The sequence below is a fragment of the Watersipora subatra genome, chromosome 2 (assembly GCF_963576615.1).
Source record: "Watersipora subatra chromosome 2, tzWatSuba1.1, whole genome shotgun sequence".
NCBI classification, from domain to species: domain Eukaryota; kingdom Metazoa; phylum Bryozoa; class Gymnolaemata; order Cheilostomatida; family Watersiporidae; genus Watersipora; species Watersipora subatra.
The window spans coordinates 69,055,294-69,077,524 of NC_088709.1; the positions used below are offsets into that span (position 1 = coordinate 69,055,294).

The 22,231-nt window shown below is 36.3% G+C and overlaps 1 protein-coding gene across 5 annotated transcripts in view; it reads right to left on the minus strand.

Annotated features, from left to right (window-relative positions):
- Window positions 1-22,231, minus strand: part of LOC137387045 (oocyte zinc finger protein XlCOF6-like) — a 226,755-nt gene that overhangs the window by 58,411 nt on the left and 146,113 nt on the right. The window contains exons 1-4 of one of the 5 annotated variants that reach the window (XM_068073328.1): window positions 20,594-20,691; window positions 15,696-15,867; window positions 9,506-9,625; window positions 681-2,767 (exon numbers count right to left, since the gene is read on the minus strand). The exons of 1 other annotated variant lie outside the window; for it this stretch is intronic. In XM_068073328.1, the coding sequence (XP_067929429.1) occupies window positions 1,212-2,767; window positions 9,506-9,625; window positions 15,696-15,867; window positions 20,594-20,650 (1,905 nt within the window). In that variant the 5' untranslated portion in view covers window positions 20,651-20,691 and the 3' untranslated portion in view covers window positions 681-1,211. Of the gene's footprint in view, window positions 1-680; window positions 2,768-9,505; window positions 9,626-15,674; window positions 15,868-20,593; window positions 20,692-22,231 lie in introns of those variants that run through there. 3 more of the 5 variants (XM_068073326.1, XM_068073327.1, XM_068073324.1) reach the window with 3 other exon arrangements.

Genomic DNA, 22,231 nt, shown 5'->3' on the forward strand with positions numbered 1-22,231 from the left:
CGTCTGTTTTATGTGCACCTGTTTGAGTGAACTTGTTTGAGTGCAAGACAATTGTATACTTGTCATATGGCATAATGTCCATATCTTCAGATCAGCTTCAGCTGCCAATAAGCAAGTCACAATCTGTAAGCCTAAACTAAACCAGCGTTTCGAATATTCAACATATAACACATACGAGCTTACAAATAATTCATGCTGACAACTAATTATGCTCACAATTAAAAACAAACGCTTATAGTTTATAAAAAAAGCTTTGCTTAGCTACAGTTGTGTACCTATGGACGTATAATGCTAGTGCAGTACATGACATCGGCATAACATTGGCATGTCATGGCATTGGAAATATCTTCCACAAAATTGAAACACAGACTACCTACATATGAATATTATTCTGTGTGACTAAACTACTCCAATTTCAGCCATTCTCAGCGAAGACTTGAGATTAAAAGACTGAAAGTTGAATTCTAGCAGTTTGCAATCCAAAAGCTGTCAATTAAAAGGCCACCACAATATCCAACCAGCTATAATTTTTTGTATTTTAGGTAATAAAATAAATTTCAAAACTAGCTAAAAGAAAGAAAAGTATATACTCAACGTTCAAATAAAACTTTGAGAAGCAAAATATATCTCTGAACATTAAAAAACTGAGCAAACCAATAAAAGACATAAATGCGACAGTTTGAGAGCTCAACAGCTTTAGGCACCCAAAAAATGCATCAAGTAGAACATATCAGATATCTAATATATATATATATATATATATTAGATATCTGATATGTATCTGATATGTATATATATATATATATGTATATATATTATTATCCTGGAAAATGTAAGAAGAAAGGTCCTAATAAATTCAATAATTGATAAAAGAAATATGAAGAGATATTCCACAGTGAATCATTATAAGTGCAATGAGCTGAGATATCAAGCCGCCAGAATAAATATAAGCCATTATATACATTATATACATTAGGCCATTATATACATATGGCATTATATAAATATAATGCCATATTCATACAAGCCATCAGGCAAGGTATGAACAGAAGAAAGGCTACTTTTATACAAGTGTTTCAATAGTACTGCCCTTTCACAGGTTATTTAGCTGCAGTGTATCAAGTTTTCCATCTGTATGCGTTCTCATGTGTCTGTAGATTACTACTATGTGCAGACCTATAGTCACACTGAGCATATGAATAGGCTGTCTCTCAAGTATGAGTTTTCATATGTGTCTGTAGACTAAAACGCTGCACACACCTATAGTCACGCTTGGTGCATGAAGAAGGTTTCTCCCCTGTATGAGTTTTCATATGTCTCCGTAGACTACCCTTATGCGCAGACCTATAGTCACACTGAGTACATACATAGGGTGTCTCTCCTGCATGAGTTTTCATATGTGTCTGTAGATGACAACTATATGCAGACCTATAGTCACACTGAGTACAAGCATAGGGTTTCTCCCCTGTATGAGATCTCATATGCATCTGTAGACTACCACTCTGCACACACCTATAGTCACACTGACTACAACCATAGGGTTTCTCCCCTGTATGAGTTTTCATATGCACCTGTAGATGACTACGCCGCACACACCTATAGTCACACTGGGTACAAGCATAAGGTTTCTCCCCTGTATGAGTTTTCATATGTGTCTGTAGATGACAACTATGTGCAGACCTATAGTCACACTGAGTACATGCATACGGTTTCTCCCCTGTATGAGTTTTCATATGTATCTGTAGATTACCACGAAGCACACACCTATAGTCACACTGAGTACATGCATAGGGTTTATCCCCTGTATGAGTTTTCATATGCATCTGTAGTTGACTACGTCGCACACACCTATAGTCACACTGGGTACACGCATAGGGTTTCTCCCCTGTATGAGTTTTCATATGCACCTGTAGATGACTACGCCACACACACCTATAGTCACACTGGGTACAAGCATAAGGTTTCTCCCCTGTATGAGTTTTCATATGTGTCTGTAGATGACCACTATGTGCAGACCTATAGTCACACTGAGTACATGCATACGGTTTCTCCCCTGTATGAGTTTTCATATGTATCTGTAGATTACCACGAAGCACACACCTATAGTCACACTGAGTACATGCATAGGGTTTATCCCCTGTATGAGTTTTCATATGCATCTGTAGTTGACTACGTCGCACACACCTATAGTCACACTGGGTACACGCATAGGGTTTCTCCCCTGTATGAGTTTTCATATGCATTTGTAGAAGACTATGTTGCACACACCTATAGTCACACTGGGTACACGCATAGGGTTTCTCCCCTGTATGAATTTTCATATGCGTCTGTAGATGACCACTATGTGCAGACCTATAGTCACACTGAGTACATGCATAGGGTTTCTCCCCTGTATGAGTTGTTTTCATATGCATCTGTAGACTACCACGCTGCACACACCTATAGTCACACTGAGTACATGCATAGGGTTTCTCTCCTGTATGAGTTCTCATATGCGTCTGTAGATTACCACTTTGCAAACATCTATAGTCACACTGAGTACATGCATAGGGTTTCTCCCCTGTATGAATTTTCATATGTCTCTGTAAATCACCATTTCGTGCAGACCTATAGTTACACTGAGTACATGCATAGGGTTTCTCAATACTGGATGTGTGAGACGTACAGGTATTAGTCGATTGATGATTGAAGGTACATGTGAAGTCACATTCTTCATATTTCATAGTTGCTGTTATATCTCTTGCATACTTCATACAATCCAGAGATTCTGCAAAGGTAGGGCAATTTTGAAAGAATATCTTTATGAAGCAAATTTGACCAATATTCAAATCGAATGAATAACCTTTTGAAAAATTTGGAGATGCAGGGTGATAAGTATATAACAGCAATGAGGCCCGATTTAGTTACCAAGTTCAATGGAAAGTAAAATAAGTTGCATTATGAAAATCTTCATACTATTTTCTAGCAAAATTCAGAAAATTTGCTTACAAAACTTGTTATTGCGACAAAAGCCTGTAATACAATGTAAAGATATACATTATGAGCTCAACCAATCGAAAACCATAAAAACAAGGTCAGCTGAGTCACATGCATGACTACCAGTGAGTTAAACTTGGACATAAAATTTTATTGTTCTAAAACATTATACTGCAACCTTATTCTCTCCTAAAGCACTACTTGACTGTACAATATTAATGTAACTTTTCAAGCAAAATCCACTGCACTTAGTGCTTAATTAAATAGCCAGAGTTTAAAAAGGAGATATTCATAAATTAAACATGAAATGACTTCAATGCTGCTGCATTGATCAATTTCCATGGAGTTCTGTAACAGAGTTATTTTTTTGCACAGCAAAGCGTCTACCAAAAACTTTTATGCTGAAAATTTCATTGCATTTAATGTTCCAATACCAAAAAGACCGACTTCTTATGCAAAAAGAGCAGAAAGCAGCAGAGAGAGTAGCCCTGCTCCCTTTGATTGGATCAAAAAAGCAGCTACCCAATATATTTTAAAAACTGTCAAACATTAAGGTTTTTGAAATACAAAATAAATTATTGAGCTCATGTTTATTAAGTCTTGTAAAGGCTGCTGACACCATACATTGCAGTGAAAATCGAACTCCTTTACTAGTATGCATCAGCTGAACAAAAGTGTATAGTTGCTAATCCGTAATGCCATTTGAGATTGTTAGAAAGTAGAAATTACATAGACATTGGTTTAATGTTACCATGTTGTTGTTGTACAAACTACATAATTCAAACACTGTAGCGACGGGCTAGCGCCCTCTTCATAATTTCCTAATCTCGTTTGAACTTATTAAAGCAAAAACTCAATTGGAGCATTGCCAATTATTCCTGCTAGCTTCAGATTTCTAAAGCGTTAATACCAAACATCCCCAGAGGGATGCATTATTATCACCAATGAGGAGGCATTAGCCCCAAGTTAGCTTCCTGCAAAAAAGCAACCAAAATTCAGCCGGCCCCAAAGGCTACATGTACCATATTGTACTGAGCCTCAAGGTGCCTGTGAGGTACTATCTATGTTTACCTATCAAAGTTAGCCTGTCTTGACAAACTGTTGTTTTTGCGGAGTTGTTCCCCCGTCGAGCGGGCGAGCAACACAACAGCTTGTCACAAGACATACAGCACCTGATGCATCAACTTGACTTATAGGGAGTTGTTCTCTTCCGTCTATGCGGCTTAGTTGCGATGTTATGTCGGTCGCTCCATTGGTAATCATAACGACTTTTGTGCAAAAATTTATGTAGAAAAAATAAGATTACAACGCTTAAAGGTTGAATTGCAACAAAGTTCACATTACAGTTATTTGGTATCAGAAGATTCACCATGTCTTACTCTGTTGTAGTGTAGGTGCCAAATATGTGGAAATGTGATTAAAAGCTCTTAAAAGCTAAAAAAACGAACAGAAAATCGCAGCCACACAAGACTGCCGTAGTTTGGATTCGTTTTCCAAAACGGCTAAAATGTGACGTAGTTGTGCGAGATGGCTTCTGTTTACACTTTCTTGCAACCTTATTCATCGAAATATTTTTACAAATATACTTCTCGCTTGCAATAAAACCTATGTCTATTGTTTTTACGCGTCTAATTTATCGGCATCGTAATGCTGCAACTTTGAGCACTGATATCTCAAAACCTACCATAAAAATATGTTTATTTTTTTAATCTTAGCTTGAACGACTGCATATCATCCTCTGATAAACGTGATGAGCCTTTTGGTCCGCTGTGAGGGTCGAAAAATGCTGTAGAAATTGTTCGCGCCAAATGGCGGGAATTGTAAGTCACATGATCATATAATGTTAGTTTCAGTTCAAGTTTGATCTATCGCAAATAGCAGACACGCTTTCTCGAATTAAACTTGTTAATTTCAATTCGTCATAATGTCTAACGCGCCACTTCGTGTTTGTGCAGCTGCCAAGCTGAGAAGCACCTTTCTTTCTTGGCCAAGAGCAGAGAAAAGACCAGACCTTCACCGGCCGTGTAGCAACTGGGTGAAGCTGGATGTGACAAACTTTATTTATTCGCCTGCTTACTCTTACCTTTGTTTTCGCCGTTTCAAAGACGATATGTTTTCTAACCAGTTTGCATACACCACATGCCACCAAAGCATTTGAGTAATTTATTTTATGAACTACTTGTATTAGTAGTAGTAACTCGGGTTATTTTTTAGTATTCTCCTAATACTACTGTATTAATCTATATTTAATATTACAATATTAATGTCATTTAATTGTAATATGATTTTATTACTATTTTATTTTTTTAATTATGTGTATTATTCTTATTATAATAACAAAACTAATTCACACTGCATATCTATCTGTAAAACGTAATATATTAATTTATAATTGATAAAATTATGTTATGTTTCACGATTAATTACGCCAAATTTCTTAACCCCACTCACTTATAGATATGTTATATAAAAAAGTTACTGTCATTTTCTGGTATCATCGTTAATAGCATATTAATATTACTGGATGATTATTATTAGTATTAGATGATGAAGAGTTTGTGCCAACCACTGAAGACTGGGAAGAGTTTGAGCGCTATATGTTGGCCAGCGTCAAACGCTCTCCAATTACATGTAAGATAGAGCTGAACTTAACCAAACTTGACAAAATATAAAGAATATCCATAGAGTTATTACTCACATTTTTTATGTTTACAATATCATGGATTCTGACAAGGATTTGTAAAATCTGTGTCATGATTGCATGGCTATATATTTATTCTTTTTCTGATCAAGCAAATATGATATAATAACAGAAAATGATGTTGTACAAGTCTTATTGCAAGTCAACTATTGTGTTGTGATTTCAGACCCGAATCCTGTTTCAAAGAGGAGAAAATAATAGTAAGTGTGACAGCATTCCAGCGACTATTTCACTGTCACACCTGCGCCCTCCCCTGCTCATCCACGATAGTGCGAAAAGGCGGATGGGTAGAGTTCAAGGTTACATGTGCCTCCTGTCATCAATCGTACACTTGGGAAACAACTGCCAGGGTGAACAGAGCTCACATCATCCACCCCCTGTTGGCAGCTGCATCACTCTTTTCTGACGGATGCCTTACGCAGAACCTCCGTTTTCTGTCACTCCTGAACTTCGCGATACCAAGCCACAGCGTTTGCCTCTACCAACAAAGAGAATACTTACACGGTGTGAGTGTTAATATTTACCCATAAACTTGGAAAATGTGAGTAAAAGCTTGGCACACTAAGTAAATAGTGGCATTAAGAGACAATTTTTTTCTTGAAATGAAAATATGTCATCCATCAAGCGAAATATATTATAATTTAAAATTCTGATTCTTCAACAAAATATAGCACAAAAAGGGGAAGAGGATTCTACATTCTTAGACAAATGATAATGATACAAATTAATCTTGTATAATGAAGTTTTACAACATTTTACAGTGTATTGCTGAGCAGTACACCCTGCATAACGAGGGATTGATGTCAGCAATCGATTGGGAGCTTGATTTGGCAGGTGACGGTAGATGCGATAATCCTGGGCATTGCGCACTATACGGGGCATACACTATGATGGATCAGAGCTGCGGTTTAATAGTCAGCAGCCATCTTGTCATAGTAAAACTTTGACAGTTTTTACTTCACAGCTTGACAAAAACCCAAATATTTTAGTAGTTATCAATACATAAACATGAAGTTGCTGATCTAGCTAAATAATTCATTCAAATAATGTGAAAGTTATTGTTGGTCGTAAATTTCTTTACTTTGCAGTCAAAGAAGACCACCAGCTCTAACGCCATGGAGCTGGGAGGCTTCAGGCGATGCCAGTCCGATCTAAATTTCACGGTCTGAGAGTGAGGTCAATTACAACGAATTTTGTTACAAAGGTTGTGTGCATACCGCAAGCTTGTGTTTTGGCTTATGCCGCAAATTCGTCGCGGTGAGCGACGACCTCTACCTGCCTGCTTGGTGTCTAAGATTCGAGCTCTTTTCCCACTAACGGATGATGAAGAAGAGTTTGCAGACTTGCAAACAAGATTTGCGGCATAAACCAAAACACAAGATTGCGGTATGCACACAACCTTTTTCGTGCATTTGGCGATGGCTCTCCAAATGGGAATAGAATATCTACCAAAACAACTATTGAAAAACAATAATTGCTGATCATCAAAATAATCTTGATCTTTATATAATAAAATCATAAAACTAAAACACTCTCTACTGTAGTAAATGTACAAGCCAAATATAACAGTTCCCCTTGTGTTTCACGAGTTCAGAATATGTGTGTTCAACCGATGCATTAAATGTGTAACACAAGAATTGTAGATAATGCTTGACACATTAGCATAGCTTTGATGTTGTTGGCATTAAATAAAAATCCGACTCACTATGATAGCGCAGGTAATTATTTCACCCCAACTTAAAGGGGTGCAGGCGCCACAAGTTCGTCCATATTAGGATGCATACACAGGCATTCATGCTCCCCGTGGTCATGGAGACGATGCGCAAACTCAGCATGATGGCAGCACAAACATTCAGAAAGAGATGGCATGTCTTGACAGTGCTTGCAGACACACCACTCTGTAGCCGGTGGTATTAGCTCCTAAAGAAATGAACAGATATGTCTATGCAACCATAGCTAATACATCAGGTCGATGTTATCCAACAGTATATCAGTGCAGCACTAGATTTAAATATTAAAATTGTTAATGTTGTCATTCGAGAAAAATCTGTAATTTTTTTCGCAATATGAAGCGATAATTATCATTGTTAAAATTATATATATATATAATAATATTCGTTCTATCACTCTCTAGCTAAAACTATTACTACTAGCTAGCTTGGCACATAAGAGCTGGCTAGTGATGGTGCTTACTTGCTGAGATGTTTGACTCTGTTGAGGATCTTCTTCAGATAGAGCGTCAGGCTCGAAACGCCAGGGTGTTAACTCTTCAGAATTTGACATTTTTTTATGATCGTAACTCAGACATGTACACGTACGTTGAAATGTCGGACGGAATGGCCAAGCTGAAACTGTGAAGTAGCAAGCATCTATATTTGATACGGGGCCTTAGGTAAAACCAGAAATGTTTTTCATAAACTATTGCTACGATAAGTTTTATATTGAGCTTTTTGTTGGCCTTTCAATTCACGCGAGAACATCACATGACAAGACAATTGACAAGACAATAACAAAATACCGTCGATTTTGGTTATTGTCTTGTAATCGAAATCAAGAGATTGCAATCTACAGCGGCTTTTCGTTTTTGAACTTTTAAGAGCTTGTAATCACATTTCCACATATTTGGCACTTACAACACAACAGAGTAAGACATGACGAATCTTTTGATACCAAATAACTGTAATGTGAATTTTGTTGCAAGTCAACCTTTAACCAGCGACCAGTCTCTGCGGTAAACTTTAGTAGAACCCGAGAACTTACGCAACGACAGCGACTAAATGTGTCGTTATTTGTGCGCTCAGTCAGTTTTATTTCTATTTTTGTATCAGTCAGTTTTATTTGTTGTTATGGATTTTACTTTCAATTTATTTTATTCTTAAATTCTACTAACGTTTACAACAGAAACTGGTCTTTGGTTAAACGTTGTAATCTTATTTTTTTGTACATAAACTTTTGCGCGAAATCTGTTATGATTGCTGATGGAGCGACCGCCATAACATCGCAGCCACGCCGCATAAACAGAAGAGAACCACTCCTTTTCAGTGCAGCTGATGCATCAGGTGCAGTACGTCTTGTGACAAGCTGTTGTGTTGCTCGCCCGCTCGACGGGGGAACAACTCCGCAAAAACAACAGTTTGTCAGGACAGGCTATATCTAAGTAGGAATACCGTGAAATCCAATGTACAAGTAGATACAGCGTATAAGACGAAGACTATTCGTTTGCAAAAAGTTTCTGTCTACATTAGCGAAAAGTGATCTGTAAATGAGGAAACTGCTATCAATAATCAACCGCGTCATCAGATACCAAGAATTTTTGTTGTCCGAGGCATTACAAGTAACTGAAGAATGAGAGGAGACACAGTTCTGGTGAAGATCACTGGGCAAAAAACACAACACTTGGTCATCATATACCTGCCTTACCAATAGAACGAAACTGCCACCTAGGATAATACATATTTTAAATAAAATCAATACTTCAAGGCAGATTTTTACCAAAAATTGTGATTTGTGTACAAGAAAAACGATGAACGTGAGTGAATATGTCAAATTTATTATCGAAGTGTGGGCTCGAATACGGATACTACAAAAAAGCATTAATTTTTAAGCTTGTAATTTGGTTTCTTATATGCTGGAATTAACAGTAACAACTAGGTACTAAATTCAATTATGAATATAATATGCATTGAAATTCTAGCAAGTGTTATTTCAATTGAAGTCATTAAATCTTAATGTACCAGATGAATAATCTTAATGTACCAGATGTATCTAACTAGACCTAATATATTCATAGTAGCAATATATATAATTCATAGACTAATAAAGCATTACCATATTGTGTTGAATGCCATTTCAAATGCCGGGTGAGAGAACATTTGTTGACAAATTCAGCTTGGCATATATGACAAATGTGAAATCCTGACTCGGCACTCACTGAACATCCTTTTGTGGCTAAAACAGTTTGTTAATGTTTTATACATTATAATTTCAACCTCAGTTTTGATTTTTTTAAATGGGAGTTCTAAACTGCTGATTTCACATCTTGCAACAAAAAGTAGGCCTATATAATAAATAAATTTGATTCACCATCTTTATATCACACAAAAGCGTTTTAGATTGGAAGTATGAGGAGCAGACTCTACTTATTATCTTTCAGTGAGAAAAATATAACACTCACTAGTGTAAAGGTAGCATCTGAAGAACATCTTTTTCAAATATGTGCTAATAAGAAATTTGGAAGCTGCTAACAACATGTTTTGCTTAGCATGAAAAAATCAGTTTAAATGATGACGCGCTTATTTGTCAAAATGACGTAAAGGATAGGAAATATAAGAATTTATTTGCCCAAAAAAGGAAATGCTGAACTCATAGGGAGCAACTTCTTAAAGGTTGTCTTCCAACAATTTTCACATTACTGTTATTAGATATCAAAAGATTCACCATGTCTTACTGCAATGTGTGGTAGGTGCAAAATATGTGGAAAGGTGATTACAAGCTCTTAAAAGCTAAAAAATGAACAGAAAATCGCAACCACACGAGACCGCCGTAGTTTAAATTCCCTTTCCAAAACGGCTCAAATGTGATGTAGTTGTGAGAGATGGTTTCGGTTTACAGTTTCTGCAACCTTATTCGTCGAAATATTTTCACAAATATACTTCAAGCATTCAATAAAACTATGTCTATTGTTCTTACACGTCTGTTTTATCGTCATTGTAATGCTGTCACTTTTTGCACTGATATCGTATAACTAACCGTAAAATATCGTAAAACTTTTTAACCTTAGCTCGACTGTGTACATATCATTGTCTGATAATCATGACGAGCCTGTTGGTCACCTTTAATAATCGAAAAGTGCTGCAAATATTATTTGCGAAGTATTGGGTCACATGATCAGATTACGACTTGACGATTGAATAATGCAGAAACAAAACTGTAAAGTAGCGAGCCTCTATATTTGATACGGGGTTCAAATAACTTCAGTCTTCGGGGAAACCCGAAGTGTTTGTCATAAACTAGTACTACGATAGGTTTTATATTGAGCTTTGTATTGGCCTTTCAATTCACGTGAGAACATACGTGACAAGACGATAACCAAACTTTGTGGTTATGTCATCGGAATAAAGAGATTCCAATCTTCGGCGGCTTTTCGTTTTTGAGCTTTTAAGAGCTTGTAATCACATTTCCACATATTTGGCACTTACTACACAACAGAGTAAGACATGGTGAATCTTTTGATACCAAATCACTGTAATGTGAATTTTGTTGCAAGTCAACCTTTAAGTCTTCTTCAATGTTGAAAGAAGCACAACAACGAATAATGAAATGTAAGAATTTATTTGCCCAAAAAGGCAAATGCTGAACTCTTAGGTAGCAAGTTCTCAAGTATTCTTCAATGTTGAAGAAGCACAGCAATGAATAATGCTTGTTTTTCATAAACTTGGCCTTTGATATACTCAAAATTATCTTGAGCCCATCATGTACTAAAACCTAGTGAGGTCTGGCATCACATGGTGCGGCTGGCTTAGTACACATTTATGGTTAGTGAAAACTTACTTAGTTGGCCTATCGTGTCTGTGCATTAACAAAATGTAAGGAAACATTCTGCAGGCTACTTTGAGCCAATGGAAAACGTGCTGACAACCCATGCTCAGTTTATTGCTACCTTTGAGACTTATTTGCAAATTGTAGTTATACCCTACAGGATGAAAATATTCGTTGGTCATAAAAATAGGGTAGTAGCGGGTAGTAGGGTAGTGGCTTCTGATGAGTCACTTGATTGATCAAGTAGTGATTGTGATTATTCCCTTTCTAACTACACGTCGTGGCAATAAGCCGAAACTGTTAATAGCAGAAACTCCATGTCGGTACTACTAAAATAAGACAAAGCTTATGCTTATCCCTTGAAGCTTTTGAGCAAATTGAAGCTTCACAACACGCTAGCTTTGGTAAACTATTTGGATTTCACACCAAATAAGGTCCTTGGTGTTCAACAGCATGCTGCCTTCGACAGAGAATTAGAAACACTAGAGCAGCTTTTATCAGCTTATATTTTAGTGATGGTCACGATTAACCATTACATTAGCAGCTGATCAGTTGAGCTGTACATAAGTGTTTTTGAGAGCTCCTGAAGGTTAAGCATTTGCCAGCAAAGAGCTTATATTTCTATATAAGCAACACATAATACACATACTCAACCGCTCATATATACCCTCCCAAGGCGTTTATAGAATACAGTATTTACCAACTACAGAACACAAAAGAAACAATTCAAGCACAGGACTGCAACGGGGGCTAGGGATGGCATTTGTTGTTTGACAAGATGTTATCGACTATCGTTGGAGTTGTCCAACCGATAGCGATAGTATCGAATTATCAATGAAAAAGACAGAGTTCACCGATAGTTATCGAGTGACTTGGCAGCTGGTAAAACTAACGTATTATCGTGCCTGAAAAGATCGAGGATTGTGGAAAGGGATAGGAAAAAGTGTTCAAGTAATCACAGTGTTCAATTTATCAGAGCACTGTCACATGTCCATATACATGTATTTATTAGTAGATAAATGTACATATTCAAACTATGTATAAATCAAACGCATAGATGGCTTGCTGCAAATTAAAAGGCTTCTAATAGAAAGTTAAAAAAAAATTCATCAGAAAGTATAGAGACTTTTCTATCACTTGAGATTTGTTTGTTGTTTTAGGTGATGTGATTGCTAGGACGTTTTCAGATTAAAATTGGCAAAACTTGATCGCTGTTGAAAAGCTCAGAAGAAAAGATATCTTTTTCTTTTGAGCGTTTTAACCAAGATCAAGTTTGCCGATTTTTTAAAAGTATTTTCGAAGGTTAGCATACCTTTTTTAGCTTTCAGAGGGCCATCGCTAAACGGATGTTTGGCAAAATTTGAGTTTTGCAAACCTTTAGAAAAGCCGTCAACGAAAATATTTTTCCGATGATGGTAATAACGACGTCTAAGAACCACAAAAAGTTGACGTTTATCTCTATGGCTTGGAATAAAGTGCTATTCTAAAGCCATAACAACCGTCGCAGTAGCCGTTGAGCAAAAAACTGTTTGAGCTAACCAAGTTGAGATCGAGTTATCTAAAGCAATTCATCATTGCGTGGGAACGGACCGAACAAATCCGTTCTAGTTGACCATGTGTTCGAGGTATCCGAGGGCGATAACTATCGGGTTATATTATTTTTGATTATTCGATAACGATATATTAGTTTCAGATGTTTCGATAGGCTAAAAATAGGTAACATACTCACATCGAGAAAGACAACTATCGACTATCGCCATCGACTATCAAGCTATCGTGCAACCCTGGGGGGGCGTAGTTGGTGTTAAGCGTGAAACCTCCTTGAAATTGGTAAATCCTCTATTACATTTCTGATCATTATGGGACCAAAACGTAGAGAATCTGCTTCAGACTCTGGCGACCATATTACTCTTGCTTCTATTGATCTAAAACTAACTCAGCTGATATCTGATGTCGCCAAAATAAACAGACGTTTAGACTTGATTGAGAACAAGCTGATTATGAATTGCCGCTACAAAATTTTTCAAGAAGAGATCAACGACGTCAAAACTAAAGTTAGTAAACTCAAATCAGCTAAAACAGTAACGCAACAATCAACTACACATAATAATTTGCTAATGGGGGTTGAAGCTAATGAACATCTCAACAGAGCTAAAGTCATTGAGCTGAACGGAATTCCATTTAAAAGTGGCGAGAACTTGATGGAAGGTGTTTTAAAATTTTTGAAGGTAGCAAAACTTAATGACATCAACCTAATTCGAGACATCGACAATATTTATAGGATTAGACAGACTTCCAGAATTCTTGTTAAATTCATCCAGACAACTAAACGCGACAGTTTTTTTCAATTATATACAAAAAATATTGTTGATACTTCAATCTTAGGATTTCAAGAAAAAAACAGAATCTACATTACAAAGTTACATTATTCATATCCTCAAAATATTTCAATAATGGTACTGAAAAATCTCAACAAGACGTCACAGCTTTCATTCAACTGAGGGCTATAATTATCATTGGTCAATCTGTTTGTCATCAAACTGCAACATTTAGCTAGACGTAGCAAGATGTTCAATGTGTGCTGCTGCGCCTATTGTGGTCAGCGAAAGTTTTCGCTAAAATTAAATTTTATGACTTACTCGTTTAATTCTATCATTTTAATGCATTTAAAGGAAGTTAAAGAAAAGTTCTGAGAAAGAGCTAATTGGCTTACATGTTAGGGAAACTATATAATTATTACATAGTCATCGTAGCAATTCATGAAAATTTTATGAGCGCAGATTACCCCAAGATCCTATCACTATCTGAGTATTGTTATTATCAAACGTTCTATTAGAGTTTTCATAGAACTTGTCAGTTTTAATTCAACATTTTTAAGAATATCACTAAAAATATATTCAGTTTGTATCTTAACAGGTTACTATCGGATAAACATTGGTGCCGCATGGACACTTGGTACTTCTAGACTGATATATATCAAATTGCAAGGACAATTTTCATAACCTATACCTCCTATAATGTAAATTCCATATAACGTAAATAATTTACGCGAGGTTTTTGTTTTGTACTATGTAAAAAATTCCATATGATCATAATGTAAAGTTTCAAGTTGGGTGAGTTCTCAAACATGATATTAATGCTAATCTATCTTGCTGCACTTGCGAGAAAAAAGACGACGTGTATATAAGTGTTATAACTATTGCATATACAACTTCCATGACATTATAGTTAGTCGTGACAGTTCGTCAGATGTGTCAAAAAAACAGAGAATAGGTAGTTGTGCAACTGTTAATAAATATGTCAAGGAGTGCACATGTTACAGCGTCCGTTTACCAATATGAATAACGCGGGTTGAAGTATTGTCAAAAGTTATGTTATTCTAACCTTGACCCCTGGATACAGATAGACGACAAACGCGTAATACTGTTTTTTATAGTAATAATATTTTTTCATTTTGCTTTGATGTGGAGGGGGTAAAACATTTGTTATTTGCTTTACTTTGCGCAACAGACTTTGCAGTTTAGAAAAAATGAGCAAATCTTTGTGAATGATAGTCGAAGATGTGCGTTCCCACAAAATTATTGTAAAACTGCTGCAATCATGTTCTATAAAACCAGTGAGTTTAATAAAAAAAAGTAGAAAAGTTGTCGATGCAAACTAATAATACTGAAGTTATGGTATAGCCAACAAATTAAGACGTTAAATCTAGTCTTTTTTGTATGGAAAGATCTTGGAACGGATTAGACAGTTTACATGTATATTACTGTTTTTATAATTAAAATCCCCATAACGTATGTGTTTTTTGGAATGGATTATTTACGTTGCAGGAGGGCCTACTGTAGGAACAAGCTTGGTAAAGCTATTTCCAAGTAAAGATGCAAAGTAGTGCATGTAAGCGCTATGCTAAAAATTATAAGGAAGTTTAGCTTAGCCTTGACAGACATGATATGACGTTGAACCAAAAGCACCCATGAGTTTACATGTTTACATGAGTTTACCCATGAGGGAATATCTTGCATATGTCACAACCTCGGGTAATATAATACTTATGTAAACATACCAAGGATACTGATGAGCATACTAAATTGTCAATATATGGTTTAAAACTGTGAGTTCCTTCAATCATGATATTGGTTCAATAGATAGTCCAAACATCCTAACATTTCTTGCATTTGAGCTAGTTACTCATATAGCTGTTGAATAGCCTTTTATAATATAGCCTTTTATAATATATATAATATAATTGAAATATTAGCAATATATTAACAGCTAGCAGCTTGAAAGCAACATATCAGTTCATGAGAGGCCTGAATAATTAAAACCTTTTTGCTGGAGACTTTCCCATAAATGTTATCAAGTTCGTATAATTGAATTAATTTGACCAGCTAAAAAATTCATCCTAGACCAACACATTTAAAATTATGGAAATAATCTATCATAGAAATTCGGTGAGACTCACAGCTTCTTAGCTTGGCATTACGTTTTGATGATGTTTTTCTTTTCTTGCCACTTTCGTGTGGCTTGAAGTCTCCATCACTCTCATCTGATACAACATCAGAATGACAATCAAAGTCATTAGGATCAAAAATTTCATTCGCTTCGGGCTTTATGTCAATGTTCAAGGTTGCAAGGGAATCAAAGTCATCATCAATCTAAAATGGTCAAGAACTCAGGCATGGCTTTGCACTTTTTTTAACCAGAGGGCACACAATCAGACATCTAATTATGATGGCTTTGAGATACAAATCTTCCAACATACGTAAAGCACCAGCAAGTATTTACCAATGCGCTTAAAATCGATTCCAACATACAATGCTCCAAAATTCTTCAGGTGCCAGTGATGTCAGTGAAAGTGAGGATATTAATGGGAATAAACCAGAGAAACACAAAATTATACATTGAATTTCTGTTTTTGGACAAGCCAGTGTCTGAACAAAGAATTTCAAATTTGTTCGATTCGGATCCTGAACAGAAATTTGGAACTCCAAGCCTTAAAAATGTTATGATGGGCAGACTACCAGCAAACTCTCTCTCTTATTATCTTTATTATTCTATAATTGGCTATTCAACCAAATGCTATTATTTCTCAGTTTGCAATTAGTAAAAATAGATAATTTTGATGTATTTGTTACGCAATCTTTGTCATATGATTGGGATTGTGGGGCCTACATTGATGCTCGAGATGAAGGCAGTTGTGAGAAGTTGATGAAGCCAGACGATTAAGCAGTAAAAGTAGAATAGTAGCAGTGTGGAAGGATAAGCAACATTTCTTACAAATGCTGTTCAGGCAGGTTGACACCATACATCTTGACTCAATTGTCAAAAATGGAAATATCTTAAAGGTTGACTTGCAACAAAATTTGCATTACAGTTATTTGGTATCAAAAAATGGACCATTTCTTACTCTGTTGTGTTGTAGGTGCCAAACGCGTGGAAATGTGATTACAAGCTCATAAACGCTCAAAAACGAAAAGCCGCCATAGATTGGAATCTCCTATTTATTTGCCGTATTCATTAGTTTGGTTATCGTCTTGTCACGTGATGTTCTCACGGGAATTGAAAGGCCAGTAAAAAGCTCAATATAAAACATTGTAGCACTATTTTATGAGAAACACTTCGGGTTTTACCGAAGACCCTGTATTAAATGTAGATGCTCGCTACGTTAGAGTTTTCTTTCGGCTTGGACTAATCGTCAAGTCTTAATCTGATCATGTGACCCAATACTTCGAAAATAATTTTTGCAGCAGTTTTCGATTAACACAGGTAACCACCAGGTCCGTCATGCTTATCAGACAATTATATGTACTCATTCAAGCTAAGGCTGAAAAGTTTAACGATTTTTTACGGTAAGTTATAAGATATCAGTGCTAAAAGTGACAGCATTACAATGACGATAAAACAGACGCGTAAGAACAATGGACATGGTTTTATTGAATGCGTGAAGTATATTTGTGAAAATATTTTGACGAATGAGATTGCATGAAAGTGTAAACAGAAACCATCCTGTAACAAGTACATCACATTTGACCGTTTTGGAAAGGCAATCCAAACTACGGCGGTCTCGAGTGGCTGCAATCAACTGTTCGTTTTTTAGCTTTTAAGAGCTTGTAATCACATTCCCACATATTTTGCGCCTACAACACAACAGAGTAAGACATGGTGAATCTTTTCATATCAAATAAATTTAACGGGAATTTTATTGCGAGTCAACATTTAAAATTATATATTGACGAGTGTAGATAAAAGTGATCCATTGAGAGTATTGTTGATTGTACTCTTGAACCGGCATGGAGGCGCAGGTGATGTGAGGTGTCAGGGGAGGTGTCAGCCTAGGAAAGGTGCAAATAGGGCGAAGGAGAGACTTGCAGGTGAGATGATGCCAGGTGGTTGCAATGAGAGGTACTGTAGAGTTTGTTGGAAACTCTAAATACTGAATTCACTCAGGATTCTAAGAGAGAGTGGTTCACAATCTTTATTTTATCATGAAACCTGGAATAATACTTCAGTATCATTTTCATACTAACTTGCTAAGCACAATAATTATGAATGCAATAATATATGTACAGTTACAGTATGATAGCAAGTAAAAGTACTGAACATCAAATGAAATGTGACAAGAAACAATATAACATTGTATAATAAAAAACAGCATATGCAACCAACATATAAATTCTAATAAATAATCCCTTAGCAATTGACAACTTAATAATTAAGAGTAATGATTCAAATCTTGCTGCCTTCTACAGAAGTTGGAAAAACGTCATACTATGAGTTAAGCGAAACCTTAGCTTATGACTCAACGCCGGCAACTATCATTGGTCACCACGTATTAAGCCAATTTGACAAGGCATCAACCACAGGATTTCTAAACTAATCAACTTTTCCTACACTCCCATCTAAATTTCTTAAATTTGTTGTAATACGTAGTTTTTTTGTTTGTTTGTGTCTGGTTTATTATTTGTTGATTAACTCACACTAAATTATTGATAATGAATAATCCTACATGATATATAGTTGCTAATCTAAGTACTCAGCAAAACTACTACAGTGTGTAGTAACCTCTGCAGAACAGTTGGTGGGTGCATGGGTAACCTTATTTTCTCAAGCAACCGGTTCCCTATTTTGATTTTCAGGTTGAGCACCAAGCCATCTGAGCCTGCAATAGTTTTGGTCACTCTTCCTAGCATCCAATCATTTCTAACTGCCTGCTTGTCTTTGACAATGTCTCCTTCTTTGAATTTTGGTCTCGTCCTTGTCCATTTCTGACGAATTGTTATGCTGCTTAGATATTCAGTTTTCCATGTGTTCCAGAAATGCTATGCTGCTGCTTGGGCAATCTTCCACCGTTTGCTGCTATACAAATCATCTTCGGCGAAGTTTCCAGGTGATGGTGCCAGTAATGACCGACATTTCATGGTCAAAATATGATTAGGTGTTACCACATGATCCTCGGGATTGCTTGTCGAGGTGGCAGTCAGGGAACTACTGTTGATGATATTCTCTGCTTCATAAGGAAAAAGTTCTTAGGGTTTTTGTGTCTAGTTTTTTTTTCAGCTTGAAGCTCATTGCATTGAGTACTGCTCTTACCGAACAAACCATCTTTCCATGGCTCATTCTTGATGACTTGGCTCAGGTGAGTTGAATTTGAAATTAATGCGGTTATTTAGCAAATATTGCTTAGTTTCCTTACTGGTTATCTCTAGTTCCTTTCAATCTCACCCTTTGTTCCAACAAAATTCGTTCCATTGTCACAATATATTGCTTGAACGGACCCTCCTAAGGCCATAAAGCATCTAAGGGCTTGTGTTAAAGGGTCTGCGCTCACGTTGTCTAAGACCTATATATGAACTGCTTAAGAATAGATACGGGTTATCATAAGTCCCTATCTTTTCAGCTCTGTGTGCTTGTCCTTCACGTAATAAGGTCCAAAGGTGTCAATTCTAATGTTTGTAAATGGAGGAGTAGCATCCATTCTTTCTTTAGTGAGTTCTCCCATAAGGTGTGTGTCCGGTGCCTTTTTTAGTCTAGCACAGCCTACACACCGGTTAAGCAGCCGACTTACCATGCCAGTTTCATTTACGATCCATATTTCAGCATCTCTAACTGCTGCGAGTGTGCTTCTCCTTCCTAAATGTGATATTTGTTTATGGTAATGCACTGTCAAAAGATATGCTAGGTGAGAGTCCTTAGGAATGATGATAGGGTAATTCTGCTGATAACTCAATGTTGAAGCACTGGCTCTCCCACCAACACAAACTATACCTTCATCGTCAATATTAGGGTTGAGCTTGATGAGAGACTTGTCCTCCTTCATAGGATAACTATCTGCTTGTGCCATCTTTAAGACAAGTACTTCAGCTTCTTTCAGGTCATTGGTCTTCAACTCTACACGTCCACTGTTTCTGTTTGACAAAGCTCTTCAGCAATACTATGCTGTGCACTAGTTTCTTCCAACTACTGAATCGAGTGAATTTTCTCGTTATGTTCTGTGTGTTGACGGTAGCCATGGTAACTAATCCCTTTTTTCGCACTTCTGGGTCACACTCATTAATTATTGTGTTGACCTGATTTTTCTTAATGCAATCTAGCGCATCAGGGTCTCTGAAGAAGGGAGGCCCATTCCACCACATGTCATTATCAATGATTTCTTTAACACTTATTCCACGAGAAGGTATGTCTGCTGGATTGAATTCTGTCGGAACATAATTCTATTGTTTAGGTTCAGATGGCTTCCTAATTTCACTTACCCTGTAGGCAACAGACAGATGAAATTTTTTGACATCATTGGATATGTATTCCAGCACTATTTGAGAATCACTCCAGAAAGTTTCTTTGTTATACTAAGCTTTAGTTCCTTCCTTAGCACATTATTTCTCAGGCATGAGTAAGTTGCATCAGATGAAATTATTGGCTAGTGTAAAAAAGGTTTAACCCGACTGGATGTGGAAATCTGGACAAAAATTAATAAAAGAGGTCCATACACAAGCGCCCACATACGCCCATACACAAGCGCCCATACACACACTTGTGTGTGGGCACTTGTGTATGGGCGTGTGTGTGAGTGCACACGCGCGCGTGATGTACCTTAACACAAAAGTTGATTTTGCTAACTGGAATTGGAAGTTACTCAAGTATAATGCTCTCTTAATACATGATGTCGAGCATTATACTTGTATCTCAAGGTTCAATTTTACTGTATTTTACACAAATTATGAATTTAACCGTGAGTCGGAAAGCACAATTAAAATCCTGCAGCCAATCATGCAGCTGCTCTAACAGTGTGTGACTACTTGTAAACTATCGTTGTTTTGGCTGAAATATGACTACTTTATAAGCGAAAGTAAGTTGTCATAGTGCTATAACTTCATCCATACATACCATTACATCTGTCTCTAATACCTTGTCTAGGTTGTCGACAGTTGCGGCCATTTCCATCTGGAGGTCATTGATTGGTGGTTGGAATCGTTGTACTCGCTTTCTGTCTAATTACACAGAAAGAGGCATGACAATTTGAACATAAAACTTTACCATGAAGAAGGAGAACACCTAAATGCCTGTAAATACAAGTTGAATTTGTTTGTTTAAGAGTTGTAGACTTGGCACAATTAAAAGCAAATGTGGAGATACTTAAAATAAGTTTAGCAGTGTTATGAGTTCTGTAAAGGCTAAAAAACGTCTAATGAAACAAAATACATATAACTGAACAGTTACATTTTAATTATTCTTTATAATACAGATGGTTAAAATTATCCAAAACTTGTACTTTGATCATGAGTCAATTTATTCATTCTCAATATCATCAATTAAGCTAAATTCAGCCTTGCCACTTTCAACTTGCTGTTTTCACGCTGATGACAGAACTGTTTAAATGAGGATAAATGGCACGAAATTTAAAAATCAGTTGAAAACATGAAATTTTTTCTCTAACACATTTCAATCCATTTCATTTTCATATTAGTTTCTGGCTATATATTGATTAGCTTTGCTAACTTGAAAAGTGTTGCGATAGTGATACATACGATGTATATAATAATCTTGACCATTCAATTAAATTCAACTTGGTAAACAAACACTCTGTACAACCTACAGCAAAGGTCTTTTGTAGAATATCTAGCGCCAATAGATAAAGTGAATTGAAAGTAAGATATGAAAATGAAAAATATATAACTTGAAATTGTTCAATCAAGATTTTTAAAATGGACACATATAGAAACGGGTTTTACAAAATATGAAACCGAGTCACCATACATTAAATTAAACAAAATTTCTTATTTATAATTTAAATAACAGATAAAATCAACAAAATAACAGAAAAACTTGATACATTCAGATTGCAGTTTGAACCTCTTGTGGGTCTCTGTTTGCTAGCAGCAACAATTGTTCAAGATCATGATGATTACATGATTAGAGTAAATTTATGTTGAGTCAAAGGGAGCACGACTCTTTCAATGTCCATTTAAATTCACTTTTTGCCTCTTTTTTTAAACCAGAACGTCTATAGCAGAAAGAAAAAATAAAAAACACCGTATATGTCAAAAATAAAGTAAAACAAAAGTATATATAGTTACTATCGTAACAGGGTGCCAGTGTGTTCGTCCATGTGCCCGAAGCCAAGGTTAGAGATTAGGATGAAGAATTGATTTCAACAAGACTCCAATTCACTGACACTCAGATTGGTGGACCAACACTCTAACACCCGCATTATCAAAGTTCTGCCTTTAAGTGCTTCTAAATAATTATGTAGCTACTTATTCTCTTGATTCATCAGCGTACCTGACAATCTCTCATGGCACACTACACTAGTCTAGCGTGCCATGAGCTCTAGCAGCTGGGAGGGCGCTAGCGCATGCAATATAGATACCTCCATACATCATTTATTCTTCAAAGTGCGACAAGAGAGAAAACAATATTTTTAAAGCTGTGGGAATCTGGTTATTCTAATAAAATTTGAAAACTTACACTGACTTGACCTTTTACCCTATATAGAATTTCTGCATAACACAAAGCCAAAACTTT